At 37.4% G+C, this 19,682-nt stretch overlaps 2 protein-coding genes across 2 annotated transcripts; both read right to left on the reverse strand.

The window, feature by feature from the left end:
- Positions 1-86: 86 nt before the first annotated feature.
- arl9 (ADP-ribosylation factor-like 9) lies at positions 87-5,269 on the reverse strand. The gene is made up of 4 exons (XM_051860535.1): positions 4,575-5,269; positions 3,552-3,720; positions 3,206-3,381; positions 87-779 (listed from the first exon to the last, which is right to left on the reverse strand). The coding sequence occupies exons 1-4, from the start codon at positions 4,773-4,775 to the stop codon at positions 603-605; spliced, it is 723 nt and encodes a 240-aa protein (XP_051716495.1). The 5' UTR covers positions 4,776-5,269; the 3' UTR covers positions 87-602.
- A 1,391-nt stretch (positions 5,270-6,660) lies between these two features.
- Positions 6,661-19,005, reverse strand: srp72 (signal recognition particle 72). Its single transcript, XM_051860149.1, has 18 exons — positions 18,864-19,005; positions 18,253-18,373; positions 14,549-14,672; positions 14,293-14,436; positions 14,090-14,201; positions 12,424-12,455; positions 12,128-12,252; positions 11,302-11,359; positions 11,053-11,184; positions 10,841-10,969; positions 10,695-10,767; positions 10,534-10,598; positions 9,421-9,516; positions 9,162-9,343; positions 8,875-9,012; positions 8,723-8,760; positions 8,479-8,638; positions 6,661-7,236 (listed from the first exon to the last, which is right to left on the reverse strand). Exons 1-18 carry the CDS (start codon positions 18,961-18,963, stop codon positions 7,068-7,070), a joined length of 1,998 nt encoding a protein of 665 aa, XP_051716109.1. The 5' UTR covers positions 18,964-19,005; the 3' UTR covers positions 6,661-7,067.
- Positions 19,006-19,682: the final 677 nt, after the last annotated feature.

The following is a 19,682-nucleotide window of genomic DNA, read 5'->3' on the forward strand; positions in this document are numbered from 1 at the left end:
CAGACCAAGTAAAAGTGACATCAAGATTCCAGCCATAAAAATTGACACTACACAGTAACATGTTGTTCCAAAAAATGACAAACATATTTCAATCAATATTTAATGGTTATCAAAAGACCATCACAAAATATATCAAATCTTCACTTGATTTCTGGCATTAAAAATCCAATTAAAGACAGAAAGGTCAAGTTACAAAATTAATATACAGACATTTGCAGCTTACTGACAAGTCAGTAAATTATGTTGTAAACCAGTTAAAGCATCTGATCATCTAGCAAATACAACAAACACATACAGTCTTCAGAAAAGTGTCCGGATCAGTTTACTCAAGAGCTTTAGAAGGTTCATAACATACTCAAACATCCCATAATAATACACAAACACAACAGCAGCAGCAATGCACTGAAAAACATTATCATCTTTGGCATCTTTTTCAAAATGCTCTGTTTTCGTTCTCATTTTAAGCAATCATGATGTTTTAGTGTCATTAAAACATAATTATTTCAACTAGTATCTCTTCTACTACAAAAAAACAGTCATTTGGTGAATGTAAAGCCCTGAATAATTGTGACAAAGAAACTATTTTAAGACGCAGTCGGTGGTCAATTGTCTGACATCATCTCTATGATGAGGTCACGGGCGTCCTGCACACCGATGTTGGTCACAGACTTTCCCTTCTGCACCTGAGTACCAATCACACTGAGCCGGTGGCCGTCGCCCACGTTCCCCAAATCCAGCTCCTCGTAAAGATCAGTGATCCCACGAGCTCCGGGAACGTCCTGTGGGACAGAGAGCGAGAGAAGCATGTGGAAGATGTTGAGAATCAGGACCATGTTTCCAATATTAAAAAACATGATGATGGAATTAGTCCAAGAAGACCAGGAATAGGGCTGTGTGATGTGTATTGTCTATGATAATATCATAATTGTTGTTTTCCACTGATGTGCGACATTATTGAATATGCCATTCACTTTGGAGAAAAAAAAAAAAAAAAAAAAAAGTGCATTCTTTCACTGTGTGATAAAGCCTAGAAAAATGTAAAATGCCTCCAATATTCAATATATGGGGGTAAAAATGACCTGGTATAATACAGTTAAGCCGTATGACCCGAGCAAGTGTGTAGTTTTTCATGAATATCACCAAGACTGAAAAATGTGATACTGATTTTATACTACAGTTCAATTAACAAAAAGTTAATATTGTTTGTGACATACATTTTAGACACAAAATTGTCAGTATCGGCTCTATTTTGCCAACAAAAGTAGTTCCAAACAAAGGGTCTCAAATCAACACACGGCTGTGTTTTATCCCTGAATGAATCAGTGTCTTTGAACGAATCAATGATTCAATTATCCGTTCCTAAAGGCAGTCACTTGCTTCATTCCTGAATAATTAAGCCATTTGAACAAATCTGTAATTGAATGTCTCACTCATTAAGACAGCGACTTGCTGCCACCTAATGGTGCTTTTAGTATCATTTCTTTAAAAAAAACAAATCATTCCATGTTTCAATTTTTGAAATATCAGGGCTGACAACTTATGAGTTCAGCTTGCAGTGAGAATTATTCCTCCTGGGGGAAGGGGGTTGTGACACAAATTTCACAATTTGATTTGATTCATAAGCTATTCGATTTCAACATCAATTCAATATTGATTGATTTGGATAGGACATGTTATTTTTCTTAAGGAAAAAAAATCTTTGTCAACTAATTTTGTAAACTATACACAAACCCTGTCAGCTGGTACATTATCATTAAAGGTTAAAATTAACTAATCTGTATACAATTACATAAGGCAGTTTTAATTATAATGATGTTATAACAACTTTTAAAGATGTAAGAGTAAAAATATAATGAATATATAATATAGCGCATTTTTTTGTAAAATGCTCCTCTCTAGAGCACTAGATAGTATATATAGAGTATATAGTAACTAATTATAGTTCATTGTTTGAATTTTGTAATAAAACTTACAGACTTTGAAAGCTGCAACTTTGTTTCAAATCAAAAGTAACCTGCTCTGTCTTGTCTGTCAGCACATTGTCTGTGTCCTCTTTGATATGCAATGTTTTTCACTGCGTGAGAAAATGGATGCGTGGCATGAGAACATGAGAACAGTGTCAACTGCATGAAAGTCCTTCTCATTTTTCAAAACACTGATCTCAGGACATTATTTATGCAATTGTAATTGCTGTGTAAATAAATGCTGCTTTGGATGCAGCAGAATTTTATTACGTCATTGGAATGGTGCAAAACTTAGTACAGGTTTTGGCACTTGCTATGTGAACAAAAAAAATCATGGACAGGATTTAAAAAGGTTAAATTTTCCTAAAAAAAAAAAATAGTCACACTTGTATTGTTTGCGGTCAAAAATGAGGGCATTGGAAATGAATGGGAGATGAGTTTCATCTAGTGGAAATATTTGGTACTGCGCCCAAACAAAATATTACTGAAAGCTGATTTTTTAAAATATCAACCTCAAATTTGGATTTATGGCTTTGATTTTCTCTACGTTTTCGAGTAAAACATACATATTTCATATAGAATTTTAAAATAGTATTTTTGCACCTTTTTCCTAATAAAACTTCTAAAATGTCTTTTTAGTTTCACTTTTTTTAACTTTCTGCCAAGTGTCTTCTTTAAAAAGAGACCGAAGTCTGCGCTCCAAAGCATTCAAGATAAACGAAGTATAAGTTGAAAATTTCATTTTCAGATCTATGCTCAAAAAGTTGTTAACAGGTAATAAATGCATCATATCTATTCCATAAATATAATTTAGTACCATAAAGGTATAAAGGACAGGAAGCTTGCGCTCCAGACTGTTGTGAACGCGTTTAGTGGATCACAGGTAATAATATTGTAAATAATGTTCAATTTCTTGCACAGACTGATTGTTTCGCTTCTTAAGACCTCATTGCCTGTATATGTTTTTTTTTTTTTTGACTCTCAAAGTGACGGTAGCCATTGATTGCATTATATGAATCACCAAGGACCACGATTTCAGCTAAAAATCTTCTTTACAGTTTAACTGAAGAAAAAAAGACACCTATATCTTGGATGGCCTGAGGGTGAGTTAATTAACAGCAAAAGTTCATTTTTGAGTGATCTATCCCTTTAAGTTCACGTCTGACCAGCCAGATGGTCCTGACACGCACCCCGTCAGAGCTGAGAGAGGATTACAGAGCGCGTGCACAACTTCTCCTCACCTGTTTGTTGGCGAGCAGCACCAGAGGCAAGCAGGGGTCAGCCGACAGGAGCTGGTGCAGGAGACGTTTAGCCAGAGGGAATCGCTCGGGGTCAGACGAGTCCACCACGAACACCATCACACGCGCTTTACCCAGATACATCCGCCAGTAATCACGCAGCTTCTCTGTGCCTCCAACTGCACGACAGACAAAAATATTACACACTTCACTTAAATTGAGACAAAAGCACTAATGGTATTACCCAGGGGCATCACTAGGCTTGTTATCGGAGGGCTTTAGCCCCCTAAAAAACCTACTGTTTCAGCTACAGGAATCACATGTGTGTGTGTGAATGAGCTGTATTTACTCTCTAAGAACTCAATCTGAAGCTCTTCCCTGTTGATGGAGACGGCGTTGAAGCCCTGAGTGGGACACACGTCTTGTTCCAGGCTGCCTGTGGCGAAACAGTGCAGTAAACTCGTCTTTCCTGCCCCGTCCAGACCCAAAACCAGCACCTGAGTACCTGCCGTCCTGGGCTGCACAACACACAACAAATAAACCACATTATAACACCATTCTTGGCTGCTTTACTGCAGAAATCACAGCATGATGGGAGAGTAAAGCTGCCTCAAAGGTCACACAGACACACAGGAAGAGACGGATTACACTAAAACTAAACTACATTAATACAGGATCATTCACCGGCCACTAAAATCCAAACAATGCATGCAAATTTATTTTAAGCGAGGTTTTTAATGAACTTTCAGGTAAGGTAACACTTTAATATTTCATTATAATAACTATCATGAAGAAGCATTACATAAACCTTGAAAGATCTGTAGCACTTTATTTTATTAACTGTTATTAAAACATGAATCAATGTTGCATGACATTTCTTAAAATTTATTATTATTAATAATATGTACTTTCATTATCTGTCAAACATTATAAATTATGTTAGCGAATAACTATTAACATATCTAAAAATATGAAGTTAAAATGATATTTTATATAAAATATATATTTTTATAAATAAAATTATATGGGACTATTTGCACGCACTGAAAGTATCTTTAAGCATTACATTTTCTGATAATGTTTATTAATGAATATTAACATTAGAGAAAATATTAATTAAAGTTGCATGATGTTTTTAACTATTTGCATCTACTTTAAGGATTTGTTATGCTTTATATAATGATAATAATTGAATATTTATGAGGATATATGATATGGTAAGCATTAAACATTACAATAATACTTATAATGACATATTATTGACGTGTTACCTACTGTAAACTGGACATTTATTTCTTACATTGTGGCCTCGCGTGCGACCAAAACACTACAGTTAAGTCCAAGAGGATAAACTGGATCAAAACCAACAAACCTCTGATATTATGGGCGTTTGTAGTGCAGTTTCGGTCTTGGTTGCTTTATGCACGTGTTCATTTTTGCCCTCATTCAGCTCGTCCTTCACTTTTTTCTTGGGTTCTTGTGTTTTATGCATCAGATAGCAGACAGCGCACGCGACTCCTCCCGTCAGCGCGAGCGCGGCGCCCACCATCCCGATCTCTCGCGCACCTGGCATGTTTACGCTAAATAAAAAGCCTCCAAAATCAAATCAAGTTAAAATGTAAACAAATGCGATACTTTTTCACATGCACGCGGACATGATGCGCCACGTACAGGCCTCGGCGCGGCTCCACAAGTGGATTAGAAACTCTACAAGTGGATATTTCCGGGAAGTGGAAATAGCGAGAGCGAGAAATAGAGTTATCGGTACAGTAAGCAATCAAATAAGAGCGCTAAATGAAGTTTATTCGTCGTCCTTGCAAAAACGGAAGAGGTGCAATCCGAGCTTTTGCGTTTCCTGGAGATCAACAACAAAAGCGCTGGTCTCGTGAGGTAATCACAAGAAACCGCGAGAGATTTTGATCTTAAGTACCTCTGCGGGGAGTCGGAGCTCAAATAATCTCCTGAGATGAACTAACCTGCCGCCGAGAGGGAATCTTTTTAATTTAAAGGTGCACACTATTCGGTGACATGTTTGATCTAAGTAATGCGTGATCATTCCAGCAGAGGGCGCTCGAATACACAGCGAATTAATTAATGCGCAGCAGCAGCGCCGTCTGTTGGCGAAATATATCACTCACAGAGACGTTCAATCTGTTACAGACAGATTTCACAGTGGAAAATGCTGAATATATATATATTTTTAATGTAATATTTATTTAATCAATCTATTTTTTGGCTTCCATAGCCATACATGTAAACTTACTAGTAGAATACGTAAGGAATAATTGACGACGGGCCGTTGACGGGAGAAAGAGAGTAGCCTATGACCTTTCACGACATAATAAAGCGTATTTGTGGCAAAAACCATGACAATAATTTGTCGTTTTTACCCTATTGTTTACTATATTAATTTGCTTGGTCAGTGTCGTTGTGGGTTTTGGTTCTTTTGCTGTTGTAGTCTGTAAGGATCTTTGAAATCATTTGGCGAAGTGATATGTGTAATGCAGTCAAAACCTGCCTGGAACTACTTTAGCCGTGTGTTTCCCTTAAAATAGTTTCACGCCTTAAAGGGATAGTTCACCCAAAAATGAAAATTCTGTCATCATTTATTCACCCTCAGGTTGTTTCAAACCTGTATAAATTTCTTTGATCTGTTGAACACAAAGGAAGATATTTTGAAGAAAGTTTATAACCAGGCCGCTTTGGGGCACCATTGACTTCCATAGTAGGAAAAATAAATACTATGGAAGTCAATGGTGCCCCAGAACTGTTCAGTTTCCCACATTCTTCAAAATATCTTCCTTTGTGTTCAACAGAACAAAGAAATTCATACAGGTTTGGAACAACTTGAGGGGGAGAAAATGACAGAATTTTCATTTTTGGGTGAACTATCCCTTTAAGAACGATAAGATTCAACCATTCAACAGCCCCGTAGTATAACTTTAAGGAGTAAATGTATGAAATAGGAGTACAAAGTCAGTTACTCACTTAAAAAAAAATACAAGCATTTGTATTTTTTCCCTGGAATTTCTGGAATTACTTGCGTTTGTTTTTAATGCAAAAGCTATTAAAGTTTCTTCATTTTATGCTGCATCATCACATAACAGTGTTATAACTTACATTTCTCATTGTGATTTGTCCATCCTGACCAGCAATTATTTGTGATTACTGGATAAGCCAATTTATTTAGATATTCCAGCCTTTGGAATTAATAGTTAAACAGTTTTACTTAGTTCACAATTATGTTTGCAATTATGACAAATATCTTTAGGAGTTTAAATATGAAATAGAAAAACACTAAAAGTTCATTGTTTTTTCCCCCAGTAATCTCTTTATTAAGACATTAACACTGGAGATCTGCTTCAAGTTCTCTGACTGAGGATAATTTGTTTAAAATTATTATGGTTGAGCACAGGATTTAAAAAATAAATATCTCATCTTTGCATAAACAGCCTCTATTGTGACACAAAGTTGTTTTATTAGGCATTCATGTACCAAGCAAGGACAAAAGATGAACAGAAAAATCATCCAGGTCCAGAATAAAAATGAAATGAAAAATGAAAAATGCCCTAGAATGCCTACATTGATAGTAATGCATGTACACAATGAACTGGATGGTTAAAAAAAAAAAAAAATGAATTGACAAAAGACGGGCTCCTTAACCGATTCCTGTTTATTCCACTTGACACGGTCGCTCAAAACACAATCCTTTTCCTTCGTCCTTCACAAATTAATGACTAAAACAATTCATCCTCCAGGCCCCTGGAGCGGGTGCATCTTCATTATTACAACTGTTTTCAGTGTTTCAAACCCAACAATCAAATGGAGCGAGACAAAAGCAAGATCAAATGGTTTGTCTCTCTCTCTACCATCCCTTCCCTCCTTTCTTCTTCTTCTGTGGAGCCTTTTTACGAGCAGCTGCGGGCGCAGCGGGTTTCTGTTGTCGTGGAGGCACCGCGTTGCTCGTGACGCTGCCGGTTCCTGAGCCGGGTCGAGGGGAAGTGGGCGGACTGCTGGCAGTTTTACTGGCATCACTGGAAAACAAAACAAAATTCTGATGTTGCTTCTGGTGCATTAAACGAAACTTAAAAAAAAAAAAAAAAAAAAAAAAAAAGGAAAGTCAGTGCATTGCACTGGTACTGTATGCATGCAGAAAAGTTATTATAGTTAACTAAAACCATAAAAAAATTGAAGTGCCTCTATTATGCCATTTTAAAGCTAATGTTGTTTTGGAGTCTCCTACAACAGGTTTACATTCATCCAAGGTCAAAAACACTTTAATTTTCCTCAATATCCATTGCAGCATCAGCTCTTTTCTCTGTCTGAAACAGTTCATTCAAAGATTCAGTCTCTCTAAACCCTGCCTTTCTGAGAGCTGCTCTGCTCTGATTGGTCAGACGGCCCAGTCTTTTGTGATTGGTCGACTGCTTACAGAGTGTCAGAAACCAAACCTCCATTACCATATATGGATTTCAGCTCTTCCTCAGCACTCGATACGAACAGTAACGATGGCATCGGTTTTACCGTATCAATCTCATCAAAGTGGATTTGCTTTGGCAGCAGAAAACAGCGTCTTCTCGACATGAACAACACACACCAAACTCTTAGTCTCAGATACAACTACAGTGATTGAGGGCGGGGCAAAGGAGACACTGTTCACCGGCAGCCAATGAAGAGCATAGGCTGGCATTATGCAAATTTGTATGTAACAGGAAGTGAGACTGGAAGTACTGACAACTCATTTCAGCAGTTCAAAATAGATTCTTTCTTTTAGGGGACGACAAAGCCATTTATATCCACTAGGGATGCACCGATATGAAAATTTTGGCTGATACCGATAATTCTTTATATAAAGCCGATAACCGATATGTTGGCCGATAAATCTAAATCCAAATTTTTATATAATTTTTGAGAGCCTGATTACAAAAACAAAAGTCTCACCATTAAAAGCCACGTCCCAAGCACACAATTATAATGTTCTCATAATTTTATGTAGCATACATGACAACTTGCACTGTATGTTGCATTGTATTTTCCTTTTTGAAGTGATTTCAATCATATTTCAAGCAATTCAGATCCATAATGTCAGACAGTGCACATATGAAGTGTCTCAGCTGAAGGAAATAATCCATTATTTATCGGCTTTAATATATCGGCCAAATGTTCTTATCGGGCCAGTAATGATAACATTAAAAATGAACATATATCGGCAGATACTGATATGGTAGCCGATATATCGTGCATCCCTAATCTGCACTTTGATCTTTGAAACTCACAGCTCGGCAGAAGCTCCAGAGGTCGCGCCCTGTGTGCCGCGGCCAACCTGCTCCTTCTTCTTGCCCTTCTTCTTGCCGCGGTAGTACGAGCGCTCTCGCATCGGCAGCCAGCGCTCCGGGTCAGGGGTCGATTTGGGGTCGTAGTTCTTGGGCAGTTTACCTGAACAGAAAACAGATTATGAACGGAACGACTTTTTGTATCCTTGTTAGTGCTAATAAAATAAGAGATCAGCAGCAGATATACCTTTCTTCTTTTTCTTCTTCTTTTTAATATCCTCTGGTCTGAAATAAAGCAATCAGCGTGTTAAATGGTGCTAAAAATGACATGAAGTGTTTTCATGTAGACTATCAAGGACACAAACATTCAGGATTCTACTTGAGATGAATGGTTGTTACCCCTGTTCTTTAGGCTGGCTTTCACCCACGACTTTGGCAGGTTTCTTCTTGATATACGTGGCTCCGTGCGAGTTCTCCAGCTCATCAACATCCACATTAAAGGACATGGTGTCCGGGGAAGGAAGGTGCTTACTCAGACTGAATAAAATCAAGCGTTCAGGAAAACACAAGAAAACATTGCAAAAGAACACACAACATATGTCAGTTTAGTAGCTTGAATGTCTTTCCAGCTCGCAGAAGGAAACCAGTGACCTTCCTGCTGAGATCTGAGTGATATTTGAGGATACGCTTTGGCCTTGTCCTGATCCACGAGTGAGTATGCAGAGATGAGCTGGGCGAGCGTACGGACATCATTTGTGTTCTGTTTCCACAGCTGCTCCAGGTCACTGGTGGCCTCTTTCTTACGGCCGTATTTCAGCTTGTAGTTGGCAGCCTCTCGCACCAGAGAGAGGTGGATAGCAGAGCCCGGCTGAGAGAGGGAAAAAAACATAATTATGCACTTCTGAGCAAATAAAGTCTTGTTGAACTGCCATCACTCTTATTTACCTGCTTGGATTGATAATACTGGATCGCTTGAGAGAATACGTCAATTGCGCTGTCTATGTCTTCTTCGTGCGTGTACATCGTGACCAGAGCAGAAATCTGTTAAAATATACAAAACAAAACAGCAAAAGATTGGGTTTATTTTTAATGTTACCCCTAAGGACTGATGGAACATCAATAAAATACCTTTAACTTTGTTTTTGTTGTTTTTTTTAAACACACTGCCTGGCCAAAAAAAGTCACTGTTTTGATTTAAATAGGCTTAAGAGTCTATGATTGAATCATTATTGCAGTGATTATTATGTTTCTAGCATGTTATATGTTTGGGAGCAGTTCTTCTAACCCTAATAGATGGTGTGTGTAGCTTTTCATTTCTTAAACAACCATGTAGGAAGATGTATCATGGCCATATTCCAGGATGACAATGTCAAGATTCATCAGGTTCAAATTGTGAAAGAATGGTTAAGGAGGGAGTATGAAGAATCATTTTCACACATTAATTGGCACCTTTGAGTTTTTAAACTCATGAAATTCATTGAAAGTCTTTGGGATGTTCAGAGTGCTTGACTCTCGCATTGTCAGTACAGGATGTTGACCAAAAATCGATGTGCCTCTTGATGGAAATAACATCACAACATTTATTTCCAACAAGAGGTGCCTCGATTTATCACATATATGTACATGTGTGTGTGTGTGAGTGTTTTAACATTTGGTTTCTCTTAAGAAACAAAAACAATGTTAAAGCTTTATTGATGTCCTTCAACACTCAAGTACTGAATTTGCTAAGAGATATATATATATATACAAAAGATTTTATACAGCAAATGTTTAGCAAATATAATTTATAACTTTTGGCAAAATTATCGATAAAACATCTTTAATTTTGTTTTTGTTTCTTAAGGAGGAACCGAATGTTCAAAACTGAATGCGCTAAATTTTGAAACGGGGAAAAAATATATGTATGCATATTAATTCTATTTTTTTTTAATCATTTAAAAAACTTTTAGCAAATTCTGCATTAACTAGAAATCTATTTAAATTAATCACAAATAACATAATCTACTGACAGCCCTCGCAAATCCCTTTAAAAATAATCAAAAGCAAATGAAATCTTACCATTCCTGGTTTGTATTTAAACTCTTCTATGGACTTCAGGATGTCGCAAGCTTTAGTCACATGACCTGTTGGGGGGTGGACACATAAATAAACATTTCAAAGATCCTTTTAGGTTCAGTCTGCGCTCTGTAAGTGTGTGTGTTCAATCTGTATGAACGTACCTTGCGTCACATAGAGTTGTGCCATGGTAAGTTTGATTCCAGATGCGCTCTCAGGATGCTGATCTGAAAACCGCTGCGGGAGAGACGTAAATGCTTACAGAACGCCACTAAGACCAAAAATGAAAAGAGTAAGGAGGGTGAAATACCTGTAAGAGCTCTATGGCTTTGTTGTGCTGTTTTTCTCGGCAGAGCTGGGCCACCTGGATCAGAACGGGTCTGGGGTGACCGGGATTCTGGGCCTGCAGGCTCGCAGACAGCTTATTGCACTGATCAGCCTGTGTGACGACAACCGAGAGGTCAAAACAGGTGACATCCATCAGGAAGAAAGCATACTGTACAGTACAGACTGGGTGGTCACCTGGTTAGTGTACATGGCCAACAGGGCTTTGTTGATTTCAATGGCTTGCAACTGTTTTTTGGCCAGTTTGTGCTCAACCCCCTCAGCATTGGTCAGTTTCACCTTTTTCTTGGAGTCAAACACATTTTGGTCCTGGAGGTTCAAAGAGCACAGATAAAAACACTGGTTACAAACAACACTGACTCAATCAGCTCTTCAGGCATGTCAAAGAAAGACACAAGAAGATCTTGGTTTTTATATTTTTTTTACCTTGTTAATGGTGATGATGTTATTAGCAGTCACAGCCAGCAGACCCACATCAGACGGCCTGAACGCAAAGAGAAAAGCCAAAACTCTAATGTGTGTCTAATATGGCACATCAATCAATCAAAACTTCTACTGCAACTTTCAATTAGGGATGCACAATATCGGTATCAGCCGATATATGCAAATTTTTAATGTTATCGTTATCGGCCTGATAAGAAAATTTGGCCGATATATTAAAGCCGATAAATAATGGCTTATTTCCTTCAGCTGAGATACTTCAGATGTGCACTGTCCACCATTATGGATTTGAATTGCTTAAAATATGATTGGAATCACTTAAAAATAGAAAATACAATTAAGTGCAACGTACAGCGCAAGTCTGTCATATAGGCTACATAATATTATAATGAAAACATCATAATAGTGTGCTTGGGACATGGCTTTTAATGGTGAGACTTTTGTTTTCAGAAAAAAAATTCCATAAAAATTTGGATTTAGATTTATTAGCCAATATATCGGTTATCGGCTTTCAAATATAAAGAATTATCGGTATCGGTCAAAATTTTCATATCGGTGCATCCCTAAATTCAACTCAAAGTGCTTTACAAGCATTTGACACAAAATACAAGCAATGAAAATATGCAAACAAACAACTATACTAGAGTTATAAGATGCTACATAGAAGCCAAATTAAATATAAGCATCAATATTTTCTGCAGTTTTTTTCTATGCATACCTTATCACCTGAGCAAGCATTTATTTGCTGTTTTATTAATTAAGACATCTGTTGGTTTATGAGTATATTAAATGTGCAGTTTTTAACACGTACTTGAGTTTAATGACTTGATTGTAGAGTTGAAGGGCGTCTTCGGTTCTTCCCTGTAGCTGCATCACATAAGCCATCTGAGAGTGAATGATGGCCAGTTCAGACTCAACGTCCTCTTCCGTCACATCCTAAATAACAATTTTCACAATTAATCAAAACTAATGACAAATATTTGAGGTCTCGGTTAAAATCCCTATCCATAGGTTTGTGCATGTGATGCTTATGCTAGCAAAATCCACTAATGAAAGAGCACAAGTGTTGCAAACACATCAGAATATAAATATGTAAGAATTACTCACAGAGTCCTCGGCCAAAGACTTTCTGCACAGCTCTGGGAAGAACAAAGAAAACAAATGCATAAAACAAACACCAACTGACTGACTCATTCATGTTATTCTTAGCCAGCTCACGTTATTCTCGAAAGTCGCAGAGACTCAGAGTGAAACTGTGTAGGCGGCTCGCGGAGCTAATTTTGTTAAAGCATTAGGGAACCAAGACTAGATTTACTGAACCACAGTATTACATACACTTCCATATGAGATTTCATGCTAATCGGATCATTAGTTGACACAACATGATAAAAAGGAAGCATTTTACCACCTACAGATTTTATGAGCCAAACCAAAAGCTGTAATACACTGCTGGAGGCTCTTTTGACAGTAAATAAGCTGTCTGGTTAGGATTTCACAACATTATTTCCCAGCAGTTAAACCCAGTTGATTAAAAACATACGATTTAGAGACTCCCTGCGACCTCCAGAGGTTGCAGAAATCTGGTCTCCAACAAGTTGATGTTTTCCATTGAATATTTATGCACATTTATTTGAGTAAAAATACATTAAAAACAGTAATATTATGAAATATTATTACAATTTTAAATAACTTTTCTATAGGGATGCACCAACATATCGGCCAATAATCGGTATCAGCCGATAAAAGCAATTATTTTCACTATCAGGCACTGGCTGATTGTTTTAAAACAGCCGATGATCAGGGTCGATTATATCATGTCAATCAGAAGGTGGTGGGAAAATGTGTTCAGACTGCAACCATAATGTGTGTTTAAAAAAAAAAAAAAAAAAATATTCTCTCTTATGTTGAATTTAGGGCTGTCAGAGTTAAAGAAAATGAACACATTAACAGTTTAAAAAAAAAAAGTGATGTTAAAGCAGACTCTATTTGAACCTATGAATCACCTGTAGTTCAAGCCAGGGTTGCCAGGTCGAGTCTCAGCTTTCAAATTCTGTCCATTTTATCATGAAAGTCAAACAATAAATGCTGTTTTGACGCTTTTAAATGTAATGTGACAGATCGCTGTAGAGCTTCAGTATAAGTCTTCTCTTCCTCTTCAATACAAGTTATAGAACGAAAAAACATGCATGAACATCAGAAGGTATGTTGAAAGATACAGTACAAATTCAGGGCTCGGTTGTCAACCTCTAAAAGTATAGTACTGTATATGCATATATCATTCTAAATAATCTGTATCGGCGAAGAAATTTAGTATCGGTCCATCTCTAGTTTTCTATGTGAATATATTTTCAATTGTAATTTATTCCTGTGATCAAAGCTGAATTTTCAGCATCATTACTCCAGTCTTCAGTGTCACATGATCCTTCAGAAATCATTCTAATATGCTGATTTGCTGCTCAAGAAACATTTCTGAAAACAGTTGGGCTGCTTCATATCTTTTGTGGAAACCACGATGCAGTTTTACAGGATTCCTTCCTGAACAAAGAAATCTTTTGTAACATTATAAATGTTTTACGGTCACTTTTGGTCAATTTAATGCTTTCTTGTTAAATGAAAGTATTCATTTCTTTCCAAAAAAAAAAAATCTTACTGATCACAAAGCTTTGGTGTTTGCATGTAAAGTCTTTAAATGCACGTTATCCGTTAGCTTTCTCAGATGATACTGCAATCTCTCCCTTTAAAAAAAACCTAAAATAAAGGCATGACCTCTGACCTTCAGCCTTCTGCAGTTTCTGCATGGCCTGGCTGAGCTGCCCTTGACCAATCAGGCAGCAGGCAGCATTGTAGCACAGCTCATATGAGCTCTCCGGTAAACCCAGATCCTCCTGAATACAAACAAACACGAAAAAAGATGTGTCACATAACCACTTAAAGCAAATTAACACATTTCCACAGACGCACATGTGCGTTACTCACCGGCTGTGCGTTCTCCCAGGTGCTCTGTGCCGCCAACACAGCTGACAGATTTGTCTTCCTCTCCTCTTCATACTCGTCCTGAGAGTTTCTGATCAGGTCTTTATAGACGGCCTCACACTCGTCGTACCGCTCCAGTCTGTACAGCTACACACACAACTGCATCAACTCATGCATTTTTACTCCAGCAAATCCTAAAACTCAAAATTCCTGTGCAAAATCTGACAGCAAACTCCGACACAAACCACATGATTCTCACCACTTGGCCGTATAGCTCTTTGAGTTTGTCTGTTTGCTCTGGGATTCCCTGGATAGTTTTCAAAGCATTCTCCACCCTGTTCAGACGATATTCGCAGTAGGCCTTCTCAAACCCGATCACATCACTACAGAAACAAACACACAAGCTTTTATTACACTGAGAACAGAGGCAACAAGTGGCTGAAACCTCTACCAAATTCAGCTGTCAATTTAGACTCTTAGAAGCATAGTTTATAACAGTGTTTCCGTTTATGATGTGTCATACTCTGAACAAATCCTATTTTAACACAGATGAACCAGCCAATCAAGGTCTTTGGGTTTTATATGATAATTACAGGCCTTAAATTAAACTCTTCGGGAGGAAGGAACAGCCACCCTGTTGTTTAAGATATCCCAAAAAAAAAAATCAATTGAACATTATATATTTATGGGATAATCCATGGCTAGCTGTGCATTAAATGATTTTAATGCACGACGTAGAGGCAAAGAACCACCTGACGTGAAGCGGAGTGTATTTAATACATTTGTATTAGTGCATTTAATACATAGCTAGCCGTGGATTATTCTGCTTATACCACTGGTCTCAAACTTCATTCCTGGAGGGCCACAGCTCTGCACAGTTTTGCTCCAACCTTAATCAAACACACCTGATCCAGCTAATCAAGGTCTTCAGGATTACTAGAAACTTCCAAGCAGGTGTGAGATGGAGCTGGTTAGAGCTAAACTCTGCAGAGCTGTGGTCCTCCAGGAATCGAGTTTGAGACCACTGGCTTATACCATGGTCATTTGCAAGCTTAACTTAAAGCTATTATTGATGTTTGCAGTGTAATATTTGACCAGAAGGGTCAAAGGACAGCATTCTGCCTGCTTTGAATCAGACACAGATATAAAGTGCAGTAAGATTACATTTATTTCAATGAATGAATTAGAGCATTTATTTGAATCATTATCAAGAGAGTGCGCAAGATAAGAAATGCATGTGTGAATTACCTCCGTCTGTTCAGCGTCTCTCTACACAAACAATGAAGCTATTCAGCGATTCAGTAGCAAAGCTATTTTATAGTCGTGGGGCAGTGTTGATAAGTTTCTGTGCTCTTGAACGTTTGTGTGTGTACGCAACGCGATCTCTGAGTGACGTATGCATCTGAGTGCTTCAATGAAAACAGCACGAGTGATGTATGTGTGCGTGTGATTCATTGAAAGCAGCGTGTTAACATAGAACAGTGATTAAACTGATTTGGAAGTACTTGTGCATTAAATGGTTTTATTGTACACCTTCCAGCCAATCAGAATCGAGTATATATATATATATATATATATATATTTATTATACACACACACACACACACACACACACATATATACAGTCAAAAGTTAGGACACCCTAATGAATTCCATGGTTTTCCGTATAAAGACAATTTTTTTTATTTTTTATTATCATCTAGTGCTTGGCAGGTCTTAAAATTTGTAAAATTACACCTCAGATGAACAACAACACATGACATATCACACCATGTCATTATTTATTTAGCAAAAATAAAGCCAAGATGGAAAAACCATGGGTGACAAAAGCCTACAACACCATATGATTCAATTGCCTGTAGATCCACTTTTAGCAGGAATAATTGTAAAAGTCTGTATGACTTTATCAGTCTCTCACATCATTCTGCAGGAATTTTGGCCCACTCTTCTTTACATGTTGCTCCAGTTTATTGAGGTTTGTGGGCATTTGTTAATGCACAGCTCTCGCCACAGCATTTCAGTCGGATTGAGGTCTGGACTTTACTGGGCCATTGCAACACCTTTATTCTTTTCTTTTTCAGCCATTCTGTTATAGATTTGCTGGTAATCTTCAGATCATCGTCCAGTTGCATGACCCAATTTTGGCCAAGCTTTAGCCGTCGGACAGATGGCCTCACATTTGACTCTAGAATACTTTGGTATACAGAGGAGTTCATGGTTGACTCAATGATTGTGAGAAAGACTTCATCAGCCCTATACCCACATGCTTGACTTTTGGAACGAGGTGTTTGTGCTGATATGCTCTTTTGGTTTTCCCCAAACTTGGCGCTGTGAATTATGGCCAAACATCTCCACTTTGGTCTCATCTGTCCAAAGGACATTGTTCCAGAAGTCTTGAGGTTTGTTCAGAAGCAACTTTGCAAGTCTTGCTGCCATGATTTTTTTTTTTTTTTTTTTTTTTTTTTTTTAGAGAGAAGAGGCTTTCTCCTAGTAACCCTTCCAAACATTCTATATTTGTCCCATCTTTTTCTAATTGTACTGTCTTGAACTTTATCATTTAACATTTAACTGAGGCCTGTAGAGTCTGAGGTGTAGTTTTTGAGTTGTCTGCAATTTCTCTGAGCATTGCAAGCTCTGATCTTGGGCTGAATTTGCTGGAACGTCCACTCCTGGGAAGATCGCTGTCTGTTTTGAATGTCTTCCACTTGTGAATAATCTTCTTCACTGTAAATGATGGACTTCAAATTGTTTGGAAATGACCTTGTAACCCAACAATTGTTTCTCTAAGATCATTGCTGATGTCTTTCCTCCTTGGCATTGTGTTAACACACACCTGAAGTCTCCAGACGCTCAAACTGCCAGAACTTCAGCTTTTATAGAGTTGATCACACTTGCTAATGATTAGTTAAACAAATACATTTGATTAGCAGTGCCTGACTGTTACTTACCCTCTTAATTCCTATGTTAACAGTAAGGGTGTCCTAACTTTGTCACCCATGGCTTTTCCATTTTGGCTTTATTTTTCCTAAACAAATAATGACACGTGTGATATGTCATTTGTTGTTGTTCATCTGAGGTTTTGTTTTCCAAATTTTAAGACCTGCCAAGGACCAGATTTTTTATTATGCCCTGATTTGGAAAACCATGGAATTCAATAGGGTGTCCTAACTATCACATGACTGCATATATATTTAAAATATATATATATATATATATATATATATACACACATACACACACACACACACACAAAGTTATGCTTATTGTAAAAGACATGAATAACAAAAGCAAACAAACAAACACTGTAACCAACAGTGCGCTCAATAATCTGTTAAGCCTGTGAGAACTGGGAATCATATTTTCACAAATAAAGTAATGCAAATCTTACATACAGTACCCAGTGAATATAAAATGAATATTCTGACACTTATCAGCCAAACAGAAAAACTTTTCGGTGGTTGGTGCCATTTAAAAAAACACCATAAACCTGCTTTGGTCAATAACGGTCGACCACTATACTGTATATAGCATTATGTATACTGTATATTATGCATACTTAAAATGTTGCACAAGAAATTTCCCTTCAAGGACCAATGAAATACATTTTTCTATCAAACACATCCAATCTGTTCTTGGAAGGTCTTGTGTGAGTGTTCTAGACTGAATCAAGAACTACCTCCCAATTTGTAAACATTCACCCCTGATTAGTATGTGATGTGATTAGTAAGATTACCACATCAAAATCGAAGGACGAAGATAACAGTATGCCAAAGGTACCTGTATAAAATACTATTTCTAGTGGTTTTTGAAGGGTACCTCTGTGCATGTCTTTGGCCTAATCTGCCAACAACTACTTTTTTTTTGTTGTTGAATAAGGGAGGAATAAGCAATTACTTTTAATGCAATTCATTTATCAAAGCAAATACTTTTAGTTTATAATACTAGTATACAAATTGGTCTCACCTGCTCAGTGATTTGGTGTGAGTGTTTATGACACCCAGGGCTTCTTTAAAACCTCCATTCTGGATCAGACAGACGATTTTACAGCGCAGGGCAGTAACATCATCCTTATTTTCATGAAGAACTGCAAAAGAGAGAGAGAGAGAGAGAATGTAAGAATTAGTGAACATAAAATCAACTACTATATATTATTGTGAAATCTATCTATATATATCGCATACAGACAATACAAGGTAATATTATGGGATGAAGTTAGCTTAAAAAACTAATAACTTTAGATCTTTAAACAAATATATAATTAAGATATTTCACGGCATGTTTACATTTAATCCAGCCCCTTATGACACGTAATCACTAAGGACAGACCCCTCAAACCTCCAGAAAGTCTTCAAGACTACGAAGACACCCTATAAGAGCTTCTCATGAGTCGCATTATTAAAGAAAACATCACATTTGCCTTAATAAAACCTGAAATTTGTGTAAAAAGCAGACAGTAGCGAATCTACTACACTGCAGGTTAGACACATGCTACAGGAGAAATGGAGCTAAACAGTGTTTTTATCTAGAGTGAGAAAAACTTGGATAAAAATATGATTGAAATGTTTTTATTTTACTTTTGTTGACAGCTTTCAGGGCTCTAGTAAAGTCTCCGTTCTGTCCGCAGCGGTTGATTTCGGTCCAGAGAGCAGAAACGGGCCCCGATCCGCTCGCCATCTTCAGCCATATGAGCGGAACCAGTGACCAGGGCAGAATAAAAGTCCCCCAACAACCCAAAATACATAATAAAAGTCCGCATTCTAAATCGTACATTTAGATTTGAACGAAATGTGCCATGTGTTGTGCTTCAGAATACAGAGGAATTGATAAATGTAACATAATAAGCACACCATTAAATTATTAAGGACTACAATAAACTACTCGGTACTTACTAAACTTATTGTTTGTCCGCCCTCAAACAGGCAGTATTCTTTTCAGTTTTTCAAAACATCTCAGATCCCTTTTTTTAACCTGAAGAGTGTTTATTTGTTGCACATACGCTTCCTGAAACATCACACTCACAAAAAGACATTATCATAAACAACTTGCATTCTTATCTCTGTGAACGGAACCCAAACTGAGGTCATAACATTTGAGCGTCAATAAAGCCTTGACACATGCTGCATAAATTGACCGCAGTGGAAGCACATATAGGTCACACATAGGACATGAATCATAGCATCCTCATATTGTTTGGACTGTAGGAACTGATGCTGGTCCGGAAAGACTTTCATATTTTAATTAAAGAAGAGGTGCAGGATGTCCATTTGGACCTGGGCCCATGCTATAGAAGTTGCTAAAACGAAACCATCAAAAGAAATGCCAAAGCAATGAAATATAATGTGAAGCCTTTTATTAAAAAATGTTAAAGCATGTCAGTTTCCACTTGCAGTCTT

This window comes from Ctenopharyngodon idella, chromosome 14, assembly GCF_019924925.1.
Source record: "Ctenopharyngodon idella isolate HZGC_01 chromosome 14, HZGC01, whole genome shotgun sequence".
Classification (NCBI taxonomy): Eukaryota; Metazoa; Chordata; class Actinopteri; order Cypriniformes; family Xenocyprididae; genus Ctenopharyngodon; species Ctenopharyngodon idella.

Coding starts and splice junctions, on each gene's coding strand:
- srp72 (XM_051860149.1), bottom strand. CDS start 18,963: ATGGCGAGCGGATCGGGGCCCGTTTCTGCTCTCTGGACCGAAATCAAC. Junction 14,673..18,252: donor CACACCAAATCACTGAGCAG/GTGAGACCAATT, acceptor TTGTTTCTGTAG/TGATGTGATCGGGTTTGAGA. Junction 11,185..11,301: donor ACATCATCACCATTAACAAG/GTAAAAAAAATA, acceptor TTGAACCTCCAG/GACCAAAATGTGTTTGACTC.
- arl9 (XM_051860535.1), bottom strand. CDS start 4,775: ATGCCAGGTGCGCGAGAGATCGGGATGGTGGGCGCCGCGCTCGCGCTG. Junction 3,721..4,574: donor AAACGCCCATAATATCAGAG/GTTTGTTGGTTT, acceptor TGTGTTGTGCAG/CCCAGGACGGCAGGTACTCA. Junction 3,382..3,551: donor TCAGATTGAGTTCTTAGAGA/GTAAATACAGCT, acceptor TCTGTCGTGCAG/TTGGAGGCACAGAGAAGCTG.